Genomic DNA, 17,921 nt, shown 5'->3' on the forward strand with positions numbered 1-17,921 from the left:
AACAACTTTCAATTATATGGTCTGATGCTAATTCATAAGAAGCTTTTGTTTCTGTTGCATTAATATCTGCTTATTCTTCATTAATGTCTAATAATGTTACCAACATTTCACACACATCCTCTCACCCACTACAGATCAGATGCACCCAAAGTACAAACACCAATTAAAAACCTCCAAAGCATATTCTGGGTTCTTCCTGAACCTGAATCATAAGGAGGGTTGCCTGCATTTGAAAGTATGACAAAATATCTACATAATGAGCTTGGTTCTTCTCCTCTGCTTTAATAATTCAACTTCTCAAACAAATCCAAATAATTTAATGCCTTAGTGTCCATCTTCTTCTCACCTTGGGAGGATTAAGAAAGATCCTTAAGGAATGGAGAAGGATTAAGAGAGATTTTAAGGCATCATACTAAAAGTAAGTGCTGATCAATAGCTAATTACAATGAGCAGTTAAAACAAGTGAGCGATAGTTACCTAGGAGGCTTTTTATCAGGAAGTCTATATTCAGAAAGTTTCTTCTGATGATAAAGGCCAGCATAAATATAATAGAATATATGGAAATTTTTTTCGCCCCTGGAAAACAAAAATCCTTTTAAAGCACCTGCATTTGTTCTTGTAGCATCTTGTACAATGAATGTAAAAGTAGTTCTTATAATGAGTTCACTGAAACAAGGTAGCAAATCTTGCACTTGTTTTAATAGTGTAGGATCAGTACCTGTGAAGCATGGAAAACCCAGTGAACACAACATTTCCCCCAAGAATCAAGTGGCTCTGGGTTCTACTGCAAAAGAACAGGACTAATCTTGTTGTCATAGCATTGTACAAAGAATTATTCTTTTAACAGAAGACAGAAAAATATCCAAACCACAGAATTTTTGGTAACTAAATCAATTCAAACACTACATAGATGCCATAGGACAGACAATTAATATACCTACACAGCCTGTTTTATGACCCTTGATTTTTCAAGTAGATATTCAGAAATCTTTGCCCCCATTACAGCTCCTGTAGGTGTAAACATCATTTCCAGATATTTTCCAAAGCGACTTGAGTTGTCATTGATGGCAGTGCAGGCGTTTCCAAATGCTTCAACCAGAGGATTCACCTGAAGAATTTTCTCACGCAAAGTCCGGTTATTGGCCTTGACAGAATAGATACAAATCAGAAGGATAATTAAAAGAATAGAATGCTCACCCCCAATCCAATTCTTGTTCCAGAAGCAAAGAATCCTTTTCTTATGCTAACCTTTCTGCTTATACAACAAGAAGTCCAACAAACTGATAAGAAAATCTCCCACAGGTAGCAAAATACAGATCCCTCTTTCTCTGCACTTGTTCCACCTTTGACTTGTTTTATAATTAGGTAAGAGTACCAAAACCACAGTATACTAAAGACGTCTGCTTAGGGTTAAGCTGACATGGTTAATTTTCCCATTATTTTGTGCTAATAGCATTACTCATAACATTTAAATGTGTAAGAGCTTCTAATATTGGAGCTATTCTTTATTTTATGAACGATGTTATATGTGATAAGTACTGTACATAACTGCAGGTACTGAACACTCAGAAGGCACCTTCTCTTTAAAAAACTATTGGCTGGCTTGATGTGAGTCATACTCTTGCATGCTGATTCAATACTATCAAATGCATGATTACTATGTCCCTACACCAAGTGTGACAATCCTCATGAACAGCTTTTAGTATTAAAGATTAAATAAAGTGAACATTGGGATAGGGTTGGGAGGATTTCTTCATAATTTTACATAATTGACTAGAAAATACCTTTCCCAAGAAGGTCAAATGTTGGACGATCAGATGGGCACTTTCTGTCTTTCCAGCACCACTTTCCCCACTGATGATAATGCACTAAACACACAAAACAAAATACTTAAGTGCATAGTTCACCACATGGTCGATTTCTGCTATTACTAATCCTACCTGTTACTTCATGTTTAGTACCAAAACTACAGAATACCTCAAGGGTCAACTCCCTTCTGAAAGGAAAGATCAGCAAAGGCTCAGTGTAGTATTTTATTCCCTAGATTACTAAAATGCATCTTGCAATGCCTGATCCCAAGGTGCATGTGTGAAGCAGTGACTGAATTTTGAAGGGCTAGAACACATAAACAAGTGACCATGTCTCAGCTCACTGCATTGAATTTACATGAATTAACACAAAACACAGGGTACAGCTGTTTTTAATACATTGACCAAAAGTTTGCTCTGAAAAATAATCTTAAATGATAGGTCCTGTGTAGAGAGGCTATTCTGTAAGTGATGCTGATATTCAAGCTAGAACAGCAAACTCACACCTAAACATTTCAGAAAAATGTGCATCTGTTCACTGGATGATTCTGGGAGGACATATCCACCTTCCTCCTGTGTCAGCAGTCCTTGACACATGGTATTTTACAGGCTCTTCAAAAGCCATCCAGACTCAAGAGACTACCTAGAATGATATCTAAATCACTTTCCTTCTCTCTGCTGGATGGGGAATAGGGAAGTTGAAAGCCAGTTCTCACCTGAATACTGAAGGATGCAGATTAATTTCATTTATTATTTACCCTTTTTCCCCATGAATTCTACAGACCACTGGTACAAATATTATTCTACTTAAGGTACAGTATCAATTGACATATTAAAAAGTTAACACTGATGATGCACATATTCACAGGTTTTTATGAAAACATCTGAAAACTATTTGCATGATATTTGGTGTGACTAGGGAAGTCATGCACAACAGTTTACACAGTTAAGGCTCATGAGTTTTTCTAGAATTGGTCAGAACTTGACTATTGCTTCAGGAGAAATAGTAGGCTGAAACAAACTTTCAAGCTTCACAGAAAAAAAAAAGAAGGGAAAAAAAAAGAAAAAGAGAATCAATACATTTTCAGTCTGGCTACAGTGCTTTTCTGGTGCACCTTTATGCAAAGAACTAGCCAGGTAACAGATAAAAACAAGCTCCTGTATTACTTTGCAAACAGAAAACAGGAAACTGATTTAGATCTGAAAAAGATTATTTCTGAAAGAAGCACAAACTATATAATATTAAAGATGCACAAAGCCTGAAGAGCTGATGTATGAACCAATCTTTTTCCTCAGATAACAAGTTTTCACATAAGTTACTCTACATGAGTACTTGTTTTCTTTAATGCCTCCATCAAAGAACATTTAAGTGATTAAAGAAGTATTTACTATCTCCCAGGCCAGTGTACTTTCATATAATCAGTAAAGCTCCTGTTTTCTTCCTCTTCAATGCCCCTTTTATTTGTCTTATTTTCTTGGCATTTTCTGATTTGAGGCTTTTTATTATTTTATTCTGGTTTTGTGACTTTAAAAATACTTTCTATTAATTATTGTATGATGTGCAAGGTGAAATCAGGAGGATTTTATAAACAAAAGTAATTATCAGCTTTCCACATTCAGGTACACACAGCACATCAAATTAGAAGGAGTATGAAGTTACAATCTTGAGAATGTAGTAAAATCTTCTACAGCATGGCATTTTATTCTCATTAAAATCATTGCTATATAATTGGATTTTTGTCCTCGTTACATTTATAATAGACCCATACTTAATTTATTTTACTAAAAAAAATTGCTAATGGTTCCTATTTTTTGTGACTTAGCATCTTTTTGCAACAGGAAAGTGATTCAAACTGTTAATCTGCTATGGCATTGAGAATGTTTTATTTTACACAAGTGTAAATTATTGAAATACCTAAATCACGACAGGCCTAGAAGCAGAGGGTGCAGCAATACTTTGCTGCTGGAGTCAACAGCCAGGATTTCATGGGTGTCCAGGGAAACTATATTGGCCAAGTATCTCCATCATCTTATTTGACCTTTCAGTCCCTTTCATGTCACCGTATCCTCTGCAGAACTCCCAAATCTCACCAGATTTCTACTCTGGTTTTGCTGATTTAGGAACAAAAGGCTTAAAGAAAAAAATTCCCAAAATACAACATAACAGAACATTATTCACAGCCCTGTAGCACAGTGACAGTATGATTAATAGAAAAAGCCTAAACCAAAATGAACAGATTCTTACCTGATCCTTGCTGAATGTAACCATGCTTTGGTAGGCAGCATCTGCAGAGGCAAATATGTGGGGGGGATTTGATGAACGCTTCACACCGTGGTAAAGCTTGGAGAACTAAATTTAAAGAAATACATACAATAGTCAAAATATGCAACTTAGTTACATAATTAAGAACTGAAAAGAAGACAGTGACTATCATCTGCCTGTTCAACAGAAAGAGGTTGCCTGTTATACCACAGAACTTCCACTGAATCACCTGGAACAGGGGTGGTAATTCTTGGCACTGCCTGATTTCCAGAACACAAATCACCACACCTAGAATGCACTCTGATGCTTCCCACACAGCACACCGAAGAGAACTGTATCACAAGGAAGAGAATTTCAAACAAGCCTTCAATCAAGGAAATAACCGATTTATACAAAAGAAACTTACAGTGATTCTGAATTCTGGCCCCCTATCTGAAGCCCTAATTTAGGCATCCATGGAGACAAGTTATTTCTAGCTCCACTTCTCTTCAGATTTGTAGGGAATTGAAGCGGCCTTTATGTTTACAGCATTTGATTCATTTGTTTCTTTTAAGCCAGAGCTGATGGCACAGGACAGGTAATAACCCTCAGTCAGAGCAATTCTTCAACAAGCAAAAACTTGAGCATGGGAGGTTCATATAACTATCTTCTGTTTCCCAAAAGAAAGCCCTAAATGCCAGACAAGAGGCCCAGCTGTGCCTGGGGTTATCTCTGTTCCTCCTGTGGAATTTGTGCCTCCAAGAAGGGAATGAAATCAAATTAACCCAAATTTAACAAACAAAACAAAATTTTAGCCACACTGTTCTGGAAAAAGAAAAGGCTGAGGTTTAGTCTGTGGTTCTAACTTCCAGCATCACTTAGGTATTTTAGCTAGTGATGTTAATATAAAATGTAAAACAACTTCCACCTTCAGCTGGAATCTCTCTTACCTGGGGAGAATAAATGCTGAGATTCTGGAAGGGGTTCAAGGCGATTAAAATGTCTCCAACATAAGTATAAATCTGTAAGTCAGCATAACGTTTTTGCAGCTGATGGATAATTGTATCCTGAGAAATTACAGAAATTTTGATAGTTATACAGTATTTTCCCATTTAGGAAGATTTTTGTAAATATACTGAGAACACTCTTCTTAACTTTAAGAAATACTTTTGTAAGTTTTTCTAATTATATTTTAAATGCCAAACCCACAAAACCAAATATTTTTTAAATTCTTGCTAATGTCATAAAACTAAGTTAAATGGCAACTCCTAATTGCAAATTAGAATATTTTCTTGTATCAGCCTAAGAAACAATTCTTCTGAAGAGAAAAGGGTGGTACACATTATTGCTGCACTTCATAGTACATTTCCATTTAATTGTTTTTATTTGGCCATGAAACAAGGATAATAATTTTTCAAGGATTAAATTTTAAGTAGTGGTAAAAGACTGTTTAAACAGGACACTAGCACCATTTGGTATTATGTCTTTTCCTCGCTGGCACGTCATTTAAGGATTATCAACACAAAAATTTACAGATACTCTGCAAATAAGTAATATAGTGAAATTTGAAATTGATAGTTTTATCACTTCTTATCCAGAAGCAGCAGATAATACATTATCCTATATAAATCAATTACTTTAGAAAAAAAATCCCTTTCATCTAGATATTTATGACTAAACTTTGCATTTTAGGAAACTCACAAAAATAATTTAAACTAGCATCATTTATAATTAAGTTTTTCTACATGATAGTATTCACTGATACTACTTTTATGCCACTATATAGATTAAAAAAGTGAGGGCAGCAGATCAGCCATATGAGAATCCCTTTGCTTTGGTGAGACGAAAGATTGCAAGAGGGAAATATTTTCATTCTGCTAAGAGATGCCTAAAAAGTAGAAATAAGCAAGAATGTGAGGTACAATTGTCAGAAGCTGCTATTTAGACAGTACAGTACCTCATTGAGAACTTCTAGATTTACCAGATCGTCATCTAGAGAGTACTTGTCAGCTCTGTCCACATGGTAAGGTCTTCTAGTATGTATTCTTTCATGCCTGGAAGTTGTTAGTAGAGCACCAGTGTTATAAAAGTGTGTTAGAGACAGCAAACATCAAGATGCAAAGGGAAGTCACGGGTGAATGTTTTTTGTCATGCAGAAACACAGACATGCTTTCTGAAATGCGTAATTTTGCTTGTGATATCCTTTTATAAAAGCAATAGATCAGCTTGCTGTCCAGTGTACTACCTGTTTTCTCTTTCACAATATATAACCCTATCTATTTATCAATGTTCAGCAAAGATTTACTACTTACTACTCCTCACTCAAACTCAGTAAACTAAAAAAAATCTTCCTCTTTTCCCTCCCCTCATTGCTCTAAGTTAATAAGCTACCACTCAGTTTAATTAAATGCTACCCCCACATGCCCAGCCACAGTACAGTTATCTAAAGCGGTTATAAGAAGCAGTAAGTAGTATAAAATCCTACTGTTACCTTGATGTATGCCAAAGTGCCTCCTCAGATGACCCTAGATGTGGCCCAAAACAATGTTTTTGAACCACAGCTGCCATCAGACTCTAAATTGTACGGATGTTCAGCCGGCTTGTCTCCAGAGATTTAAGCCACACAACAAGCAGCAGAGACAAACTGTCACATAACCCCTTTATAATCAGATTATACTGAAGGAATCTTTGAAAATGTGGTGTATATGTTTTTAAACAACACATCATGTTGAAACGGGAACACATTAAAAGGCTGTAACATGTCTTCCACAGAGGGTGTGAAATATGAATGCTGTAAGTGCAACTAGGATTTCTTTACAACAAACATAATCAAAGCATAGTAGAAGGACACCCACCGAGATACAGTCTGCATCCTGCTGAGTAACATTTAGCATTGATCCTCAATGACAGTCCTTGACAGATTGTTTTTGCATTGGTTGCCATGTAGAAAGTAAGAGTCATGTGATCAAGCATCCAAAAACAAGGCTAAATATTGTATCAAGCAGAACAGTACCATAACTTGGCAGTTAACACCTGTTTATCTATAATGTTCAAAGTTAATATGAAGATGTAGCAGGTTTCTTTAATCATATCTTCATTAGCTCTTGGAGTCCTTTTTTAAAAAGTAACATTGAGGCATTTGCATTTCTCCCCTTTATGTACACTTCTATATTTCAAGCTAAGCAGCTTTCATTCAGTAAAGAGAATGTTTGCGTATCCAAGAGCTATTACATCATCAGAAGAATTATTGCAAGGAAAGCCTCTAATAAAGAGGAGAGAGAAGAGTGTTAGCCATCAGTACAGCTTCCCTGATAATTTTGAATCACATTAAATGATAATATTTTTCTTATGTCTATTTTTATTCATTTTCCTCATCTCCTTTTGGCGACTCAATGAGTTCTAGAAAACTATCCTTTAATACTTTATTTGAATTGTAACTAAATAAACCATGCAAACCGTTTTGTCAGCTAGGAAATAAAACAGTGGGAAGACAGCAGGTTTTGCTGACAGTCCCACTACATTCCTACAGATGGTAGTTTCCTTTTTGTTGTACATATGAAGCAATAAAAGAAGGACACAAGAAGACAAATAAGAAGCAATGAAAGAAAAATCGTTACAGTGGGTATTATTTCATGTGGGCACAATGGTGACTATTTCAATTTGTGACCATTCAAATAAATCTTCCATTTCCTGATCTTCGGTTCACTATTGGGTTGTGTGTTCTTTCTGGATTTTTTTTTTTAAGTCACTATATGCAAAAATATTATACTTTACTGATAAGCCAGATCCTCAAAGGAGTAAGAATGCAGGATGTACTACTAGGGTTCTGAAGTGTTGTTTCCCTTTCAAACCAGAATTCAACCTCTTATTTACTGCATAGAAAAACACTGTTGTAAATAATCTAAATCATTTAGAGATGGGAGCACCCCTCAGTGTACAAATGAAGGAAATATTTTAACAGTTGCTTTACTTCATGAGGATGTAACTAACAAAGCAATGCTAGATATTTTAGCTAACATAAGGCATCTGTAAAGCTTCTTCTTCCTGGGCCAAAACATCATAGCTGCAATGCTGAATTGCAACAAATTGCAAGTAGGGACACATCTACCAGAGGTGCGTGGAGGAGGGGGAAGAGGGCACATTCAAACCTAAGCATGTCTAATTGCAGAATGGCTTTGTAAACTAATCTGTTATCTGATTGTGTATTAAACTCCTGCTGTTTGTTACCCTTAAGTGACAAACAAATTAATTTTTTTTTGGAAAGGGTTCCTTTTAAGCCTATGTAAATAAATAAGGAAACTAGTTTTAGCTAAATATAAGTAAAACATGTATACCTTTGTACACATATTTTCTGGCACTTAACTCATTTTCCTAAGTACATGATTAAGAAGAGGATATTAGGAGCATAACATCACATTAGCTTCAAATCTCCTGCTGGCCTCATCAGTTTTCTACTGACCCTATGTCCTCCAGTGCATTGACAGAGTGGGAAAGAAAAATACACAGAGTAACCTTGAATTATTTCCACAATTTTATGTCAGAAATACAATCTGCTTTTAACACATATAATAATTCTTAAAAAGCAGAAAGAAACACTCTTAATTGGGGAAATAACTGTCAGTAAATTTTTTTCATAAAAAGTAGAATTATCAGCCATTTTTTCAATTACCCTTTCTTTCTGGCAACATATAAAAAGTACAAACTCTAACCAAAAGGAAAATCAAAGATGTTATTGATCTTCCCTAAGTTTTTTCAATAATTTTCTGAAGCAGTCCCCGCCAGATGTAGTCTCTTCACAAAACAAAAGAACTACCATAAAGGGTGCAAAGGGGCAGTCACTCAAGGTACCTAATTTATTATAGAATCACAGGATGGTTTGGGTTAGAAGAGACCTGAAGAGCACCATTAGATTGATTCCAGAAATCTAGTGATGAGTACTGTCTGTTGAAAAACGCTCAAAGCATCCTCCTGTTACCATTTTATCAGGCTGGAATAGCTGGAAGGGACAGTTCTCTTGGATTTTGTAGGAGGAGCAAAAGGCAAGAAGCATTTCTGCTTTGCGAGAACCATCTCATGAAAAGGCAAGAAGCATTAATTTGTTTTACTGGTGCTAAAGACAGAGTTTGAAAGAAAAGTAACCAGTTACAGTAATAGACATGCACTGTAAATAGCTGTACACTTTGATATCCTGCTATCAAGAGATGGACCACACAGACTTCTAGATCAGAAAGTCATTTTGCTCGCAGGTCCAACCTGAGCAACGAAGCAACACAGACCAAGAAGTTTTGCCTTCAGTGGGAAGCTTATTCTCTAATCTCTCTCTCCTCTACCCCTAACATCTTTAGGGCCTTCCAAGAGGCTTTTACTTTACCGTGTTGGTTCAGTTAAGCATTTATGTTTACTGTTGGTTTCCATGATTCACAAAGGTACAATGGTTTCCGTATTCGTTCTTCTTTACATTATTGCCAATTTTAAAATCAGTTCCTGAGATTTACAAGAAAAATACTCAACACAATGAGAAAGAAAAAAGGGAAGAGCATGATACTGCCACACAGAGATACACAGCCTACTTCCCATGCATTGCAAAGATTTAATTTTGCTCCTTTACATCAAGTTTCAGCCTGAAGTAATTTGTTGAAGCAAGGTCACAACAGAGACACTGACACAGCCTTAATTACAATATAAATGCTACAGCTATAGTTTACAACCTCCAGTAAAAACACATGGATTATACTCAGAACACTTCTGGGGGCCACAGTAGCTTTGAGATTTAAAAAAAAATATTACAAGGGGGAAAAAAGAATTTTAAACTAATCTGCCTGATTTTCATTTAGAAGAAGGCTGAAAGAATTGCCTTAAATTACATTGTGTATAGCATGAGAGAACTATTTCTAGTTCTGTTTCTGTTATTATCTCTGAGTCCAAAGAAAATTACTGGCTGGATGCAATCAAGTTCCTTGTGGTTAATTGCTTTCAAATCTAAATGTGAGCTGGCAGGGAAACTTGATATCTGCTAGTAAGTTACTTCCCTGGATGGACTGCTGCTGTAATGCAGCTGGCTCATGAGAAGGAGGAAGCTCCCAAGACATGGCACTGTCATTCTAATACCTGACAAGGTAGTCTGAACACTTCTGCTCTTCTCAAACTATTGCATGCTCTTTTTTTTCCCTTTTCTATTTTTTCCACGGGCTTCCTCAGGTTCAATTCTTCCTGATATACAGATTTGCTTTTTATCCTTCAAAATGCAAGCTTTCACAAGTGTCTGCTCCCTATTACAGAAACAAACTTCTAAATGGTGACCAGCAGTAGTACACTGACCCAGCATCACCCAAACCTGTAAACTCTGAACTCTTTTTGAATCGTCTACCATAAACTTGCTTAAAACCATATTCATGCAAGTGCTGAAGGTTTTTTCATTCTTTTAAGAACTGAAACCATAGGTTAGTAGGTCTTTTCTGATTGCTATGAAGAAGCCTATTTACAGACAGGAGCATAAGATACCTATTCTGTAGGAAAACATCCAAGAGAAGAATGAGCCGTGTCTGGAGCTGGCCTCCAGATCTGCTGATAATTGGACAGCTGCCACTTTGAACCATAAACCCCAAACTATTCAGTGCTTGATCAACATTAACTTTCAAACATCAAATCATTATATAACATTTACAGTGGGAATTATTAAGTTATGGAGGAAATACAGAAGACCCTGTTTTTTCTCAACCTCACCTCCAGTGACATTTGATAGACAAAGCTTACTAAATAAATGTAGATGTCAACTGGTGATTATTAAATATTTTTGTTACTTTTAAAATTAATATTGATTTATCTACTGCAATTCATACAGGTGTTCCACATTATCTCCTCTGAAGGAACAGCCAAATGCCACACAGAAACCCACAATAACTAAAATTTTGAAAGACAGCTTCAAAGAATATTACCAAGAGCAAATTTTTAAAATGTATTCTGTGAAGAAAGTTCTTCCCTGTCTCCAGTTCTAAGATTTTAATCAGCTTTTTTCCTCCTTGATGTTCTGCTTCTCCACCACAGTAAAAAGGCACCTAATAGCTTTGTTACTACATTTGAATTTCTTCATCTTACGTGCTGATATGACATTTATTTTTTAGATTTTCTCCTACATGCTATTCTGGATAGAGCAATCTGTTACTTTAAGACTGAGTGCAAGTAGATAATTTCTTAATTGTTGTACATTCAAATGAGAAAATAAAAAACCATAACGTTTTAATTTCATTCCCTTTTGCTGATGGGTCAGTACTTTTCAAAGCCTTCAGTTAAAGATTTAAAATTCTACAGTTTTCCATTAGTTCTACTCAAAGCCTTGAAACATTTTTGGGTTTTTTTGAATAAAATGGAAAGCTTACTTTTTTTTGAGAAAGTCTTCCTAAAGGATGCAAGATTTTATCATCATAATTTATGCAAGGAAGGGATGGGACAATAAACAGAATACTGGTGTCCAAATGAGTTTCCCTTTTAAATGTCTCCATGACAAGTTCTGTTGTACTTTTACACATTATTTATAGAACTTCATATAACTCTTAGCTTAAAAGGCTTTGAAAGTTTTTACATCTGTTTTTCAACTTTTTCAATGCTGAAGCAGCTGCCAGCTTTGTCAGCTTGAGATAAAGTCCTGACAAGGACAAAAATACAGGGATATTATTTGATGTTTATAAACAAACACCAGAGAATATACCCACCTTTTGCAGTGCATTTTGCCAGTGCAGATAGCATGAAGAGTCATTTAAAATTTAGCAATACTAGGAAACACACTAAATCTCTTCTGACTTTCTCCTTAAGCAGGCTGGTTATCAGCCTGTATGTTAGAACCTCTTGCACTATGAATCAAAAAAGCAGCCAACCACACGAATAAGTTCAAGAGATCAGAAGGTGTATTTGGAAAGTGAGCAGCTCTCTCATAACCTCCCTTAATGGATTATCAAACACACTCAAACATTATTTAACAAAAATATAATCTCCACAAAGAAAATATTTACTGTTAAGTGAGAATTATTAATAGTCATAATTTGTAACATACCTTTGCCTAGAGCCTTCCCAAAGCATTCCCCAGACTCTAGGGCAGGAAAAATGAAAATAAAACCAGCTAGAGCTCCAGGCATTGTACATGTTTCTCTTCATTACCAGGTTTACAGCGACCTAACAGTACAGTACAGTACAGCTTTGTAGAGCAAGATGAAGTTCTTGCCTCAGCAAATTGCTCTTTTTCATAGGTATAATATATTAAGTAAAACTATTAATAGCCATTTCATAAGTGAAAGGAACAGAGAAATATTGAGGGCAAGTGGTAGAGATTACACAACAAATCAGAGTGAGAATGAGGAACAGAACACAAACCTCTAGTATGTTTTTACATTAAATTCAGGGGGTGCCTAAACATTCCTGGTATTTTACTGACAAGCAATCATACAAATCTACACCTTGAGGAACCTGTCCCTGAAATATCACAAGTTTATCATAGGCTTAACTGGTGTACCTTTTTTTACTTAATGAATCCCATTATTAATCACACTCAGACATACTGAGTCTATCAACACTCAGTTATTATTTTTGTAAAAAAAACCATTTTTATAGTTCTGCTTATCACTCCTGACCCATGTTTGCTTGTTCTGTTGGTACACCTGTCTGTAACTTAGATTCCTTCTTTTTCCCTCCGTTCTCCTATTTTATGCTACTTGAGGTACAAGTCTTTAAGACTGATTGACGTTTCTTGTTCTCACAATGTTACTATGTGTAAGGACACTATTTAAACAACCATCTTACAGTATCTGTGTGAATACAGAAGTGGGAAAGTAAAAAAGAGAAGTGAAAACAGGAAAAAAAGTGAGAGAGATCCTATGAAAGCATCCTCTCTGATTTTAAGAAATGCTTGCTGCCTAGAGGCAGCTATATATTAACAGGAATAAGAGTGCTGTTCATCCCAAGATGATCTAGAAATCAGTATCCATGTGGTAAAAAGGAATTCTGTACTTCACTTTAGAATAGATGGGGAAGAAAAATTCAGCATGGCTGGAATGAATACATGTGAAGCAGTGTTCTGATGTACTAACTTTTATTTTTCAAGGATTGAAGACCTTCTATAAAAATAGACTAGGACTAGTGGACTACTTAACACTGAATAAATTTCTTAGAATTAAACTTCATATAATTGTTACTATGCCAAAGCTGTTAATGGAAAGTGTATTGATGCTAATTAGCACTTATGCTTTGGTATTGTTAGAAAACACAGTTAACTGATATCTTATAAAAGGGATATGGGTAAGAAAGACAATACCCAGAGCTCATTCTTACACAACTGTGACTTTAGACTTCCTCACCAAGTTTTTACATGAGAGTGTAAGACACAGGCAGTGCAGGAGTGCTAATGCTGAAATGCCAAAACACAAGAAGCTCAGTGTAAAAGATGCCAACAGATGAAAATAAGAATCCTCTTCCTCATTGCAAGTGTGGAAAGAGGGGCATTCTGGCTAGGTTTTCTGAAAACACCTGTTTGAATAAGGATAGAAGATATCTGCATCTCACCAATGAAAATAATTTAGGGAAAAACAGAACTAGTGGAAAAGTCTGAAAGAGTATCTTTTTCAGTAAAAAAGCAGGATGAATTGTTAATGTTATTTTAAATTTTAAAAGTGGTCTTTTACTAGCATAAACATTTTGTTTTTATTAATAATTTTTAACCTAAAGGAAATCAGAATATAAAATTCTCTAGTAAGTTGCTTCATGGAAAAGTAACAACAGTATGTTCATCAGCAAGAAACTGATGATACCAACAAATGTGTTTTAACAGACTTTGAGCTCAAGGTCAGTAAAGAACCCCTTTAGTTCAGAGGTCTGCTGAACTGTACTGAAGTTAAGCCTAGCTATACTGCATACAAAGAAGCTGACAACAGAAGAATGAAAGAAACTAAAATAAGGTGATGCTTCAGTCTCTGACTCCAGAGGTCAACCCAGATGATTCTAGCAAAAGGGGCCAGCCTGTTTGTTTCTACCACTGTCCTGCTTGTTCCTGGTCCTGTGAAGCATTTCCTCCTTCACTTCAGCTGCATCACCTGAGGCACCACTCTGCAATCACTAATAGAAAGTTATCTGTGTTTCTGTGGCCTTTGTTTTTTTCTCTCACTGTAGATGTTCAGGCTCAGGAGGTTTTTGACAGTCCCTGAAACTGCAATAAAAACAGCATCATGAGTTTGTTCCTGGGAGCTGAAGGAAAATGAGAGAAAGAAACCAGTTCTCTCCTTTTCACTAGCAGTGCACTCCTGGATCCATGTCTCTCCTTCACATGCTCTAAGTCATTAGTAATGACTTTCGTGTCTGGAGGTTGCTCTCAGGCACAATGACCTGAAGTGATGCACCAAAATAGGTGAAGCTGGCATGGCTCCACTGCAAAGAGAATCCTATTTAAAGTCCCACAGGGGCTGAGTCAGTACAGAATCAAAAGTCCTCCTGGAAGACTTTCACATGAGACAAAACACAGATACCTCCTGATGCGCTGTCATCACCAGTGACTCCCTGGGCTCCCTCAAAGAAGGACTGCTGTCAACACAAGCATACTGATGATTTACCAGTTTCTGGAAATTTTCAGCCGGTGCTCTGAGAACATTTTCTCTTACTTATGCTTTAAATAATTGTTTTGTAGTGTTGCTCTACTCCTAAAAATGGGTGTCTAATTTTTTTTATTTCTGAACACCAAGAAAGTAATGTACATTTTATTGTGCCTGTCATGGGCACATCAATGAACAGAACAAGCATGCACTACACTCAATGTTGTAATAGAAAGGTTTTACCTAACATGGATTCGAATTGCCTTATTTACTTTGAAGTGGTGACTATACATTCAGATGACTTCTACAGATCAGTACAAATGAATGCCAGTAAATCTTTTACAGTACCATCTGGTCATACGTTCTTCTGCATGTCAAATTTTGTATTGAAAATTGTGTTGTAGATGCATTACAGAGGTTTTAAAGGCTTTTAATTGGTAATAATTTTTCTAGAGGGTACAATATCCCTATTACAGAGCCAAGTTTTTTACTGTTATGAGGCTATGTCAGTCCTCTGGGGAAAATTATAGTAAGATGCTCTTGGTTGTTTGTTCTTTTGTAATAATCTTATGTTTCTATTCCAGTATTAACTGTCTGGCTTAACAGACTTAATATTTTGCAGGGATGTACTTTTGCTATCTCATTAAAGTTTGTACTAATTCAATCAAGTTTAAAATCTGTAGAATATCATTCTGAACAATATGTTGTAGATTTCAGAGGTGAACAATTGGTAGATTTTTGTCCTCACTGAGCATGCTCTCAACCCTGATCACAGTGGGCTGGTGCTTCACAGAAGTAAGGATAGAACAGTATAATGCTAAAACAATCAGCAAGGTTTTTGTCTGAAAATAAAACATTTAAGCTGGGTTAGGTGGTGACAGGACAGAGAAGGAATTAAACTCCCTTAGATGAGCACTGATTCATACTAGGGTGCTGGGAAGCAAAATCCTTCTTACAGTCCGGTCATGTCTAAGGTGCAGAAGCTTGTCTGTCACAGCACACCCAGTTAATACATGAAAAGGCTTGAGGAAAGAAATGCTGTTGTGGTCTTGGTTCTTTGTCACTCCACATTATGGAGCTCAATCCCAGAAGAATGTATTGGAATACCATGACAAATCCATTTCAGAGCTCCTCTTAGCACAAGGATCATTTCACTCTGTCTCTATGTGCAATCAGGTCAACAGCTGGAAAAATTCTTACACCTCTTGGGCCAGCCATGCCGTAGCTGTAGGCAATGCAATCTGTGGGGTGCTTTATGGGGAAGGAATCTTAGGGAACTAGATAAAGCAGTAACTTCTACTGTAATGCTGGCATAACTCCCACCCACAGGGAGCAGTCCAGGTATGTTTTCCCAGAAAACAAAGAAACCAACATGAAAAGACACACACACCCCCCACAAGAAAAACACCCACAGATGTCAGCTTCACCTTGAAACTGTACTTAACAACCATTCCTTTATTTTAACTAGTATATTTTTGTTTGGGCCTTTAGTATTTAAGCCACAGAGTTTATGGGATGCAAATATATATGTTTATGACTTATGAATCATAACATCTAATTTACTTCATCAACATTAGTAGGTGGTTATTTATAATAATGGGCTAGAGTTTATCTAACTCTAGAATTTCATATTGCAGAATGATTGCTGAGTTTGGGACAGTGTGTTCATTTGCATTTAATTCTCCTTTGAAACAGTGAAATTCTGCCACCCTCTGGACAACAACTAAACTAAGACATATTTCCAATTGGCTTCAAATGATGCCACTTCTGCTGATAAAAGTGCATTGCTTTTTAAGCACATTTCTAAATTAATTACTGGGCTGAATGAAAAAACAGACTATTATTAAACTATAAGCAAAACAACTTTCAGTGCTGAACAGTCTTCTTACAAATAGGATTTAATCACACAGTAAACTTCAAAATTTTCTGTTCTTAATGTTCTCTGGTAGTCACTCGAATGCTCACAGTTGTATTTTTAAAGATCTGTTAGCAAAGTATGATATAATGCAAAGCATGATATAATGTTTCAAGCCCACATTCATTTCCACAAATCAGAACATTTTGGAATTATCAACATCTTTTTTACTTAGCCAAATAAGAACAAGTATAGAACAGAGTTCAGTGGGAGAAAGAAAGGCAAAGAAGGTTGCATTATAGCTGATGAAACCAGCTTTAAAAGTATCAAAGGGAAAACACGACTCTTACATTCACATGGCAAGCAGCACTTGTTGCTAACAATATTGCCAGTCAATGCATCAATACGACCATTTGAAACAGTGAAAGTCCCATTCCAAGTTTCAGTTTGTGCTTGCAGTGTAGGTGTGGGGAAGGAGGGCTGTAGCACAGACGTTGCCACAGTACCTTGTCCAGTACCTGGTTTTGGCTGTGGAGCCAAGCTGCTGTTGTTCCTGGATGAGCTCAGCCAGCTGTTTTTGCAGAGACATATCTTTACCATGCACTTGTTTAATAAACGGGTGTTCCAAAAGATGGGTGACCGAAGGGCGCTTTTCAAAATCTTTGATTAGACACCTGTGACAGAGAAATAGGGGTCTCAGACAATGATGTTATATGATTACAGCAGGAATTGAGTCAGTTTACTGTGTGGCTGTCACTCTGTTTCCTTTTTCCACAAATTTCAGTTCCTCAATATGTAACAAGACTCTTCCATACTGCAATAAATCTGGCATAAAATACTTAGCTAGGTGAATGCACTCAACAAGTATATACTAGTATAAAGACTACAAATTTGAGTTATTTAATCTCTCTTTTAAACTGTAACTAGTTAAAAGGAAAAATGACATTGTATCCTGTAAGAGCTGTACAGTTAATATACATAAAAATTAAGATAAATAGACAACACTCCATTCACTTTCATTTTCTACTTATTCTCCGATAAGAGTTTGACTATGGACTGTAGCATATAGCCTATCAAAAATCACGACTGAAACCTGTGTACAACACTAATCAGAATGATTTGATATAGAGCTTTGTTTTTAAAATGAATGTTACGGGTAGATATAGATAACAATGAGTGTTAGCATAAGAATTATAGAAAATTCTGCAAACTTGCATAACTCAGTCTGGAAGAAAAAGGATTCAATCAGAATTAAATGCTGGCCAGGGTACCTAAGTTCTTTCTGTGATAGGAACAGGTGAACTAGTAATGAGTAAAGAAATATGTCCTATTAAATCAGCATAAAATAAAATCCCATGCTAATTTATATAATCGAGATTTAAGTTTGGCAAAGCTATCACTCAAGTTGAATTATTTTCTGCATAATAAAGCTGAAATAATACCATTCA

At 36.1% G+C, this 17,921-nt stretch overlaps 1 protein-coding gene across 1 annotated transcript in view; it reads right to left on the reverse strand.

Moving 5' to 3' along the window:
* The window catches only part of MYO3B (myosin IIIB), a 222,531-nt gene that overhangs the window by 130,365 nt on the left and 74,245 nt on the right, over positions 1-17,921 (reverse strand). Inside the window, exons 10-16 of the mRNA XM_063400539.1 lie at positions 16,992-17,147; positions 6,008-6,104; positions 5,001-5,117; positions 4,054-4,158; positions 1,785-1,868; positions 942-1,144; positions 478-576 (exon numbers count right to left, since the gene is read on the reverse strand). Coding sequence (XP_063256609.1) covers positions 478-576; positions 942-1,144; positions 1,785-1,868; positions 4,054-4,158; positions 5,001-5,117; positions 6,008-6,104; positions 16,992-17,147 — 861 coding nt within the window. The remainder of the gene's footprint in view (positions 1-477; positions 577-941; positions 1,145-1,784; positions 1,869-4,053; positions 4,159-5,000; positions 5,118-6,007; positions 6,105-16,991; positions 17,148-17,921) is intronic.

This window comes from Prinia subflava, chromosome 6 (genome assembly GCF_021018805.1).
Source record: "Prinia subflava isolate CZ2003 ecotype Zambia chromosome 6, Cam_Psub_1.2, whole genome shotgun sequence".
In the NCBI taxonomy this organism is placed as follows: domain Eukaryota; kingdom Metazoa; phylum Chordata; class Aves; order Passeriformes; family Cisticolidae; genus Prinia; species Prinia subflava.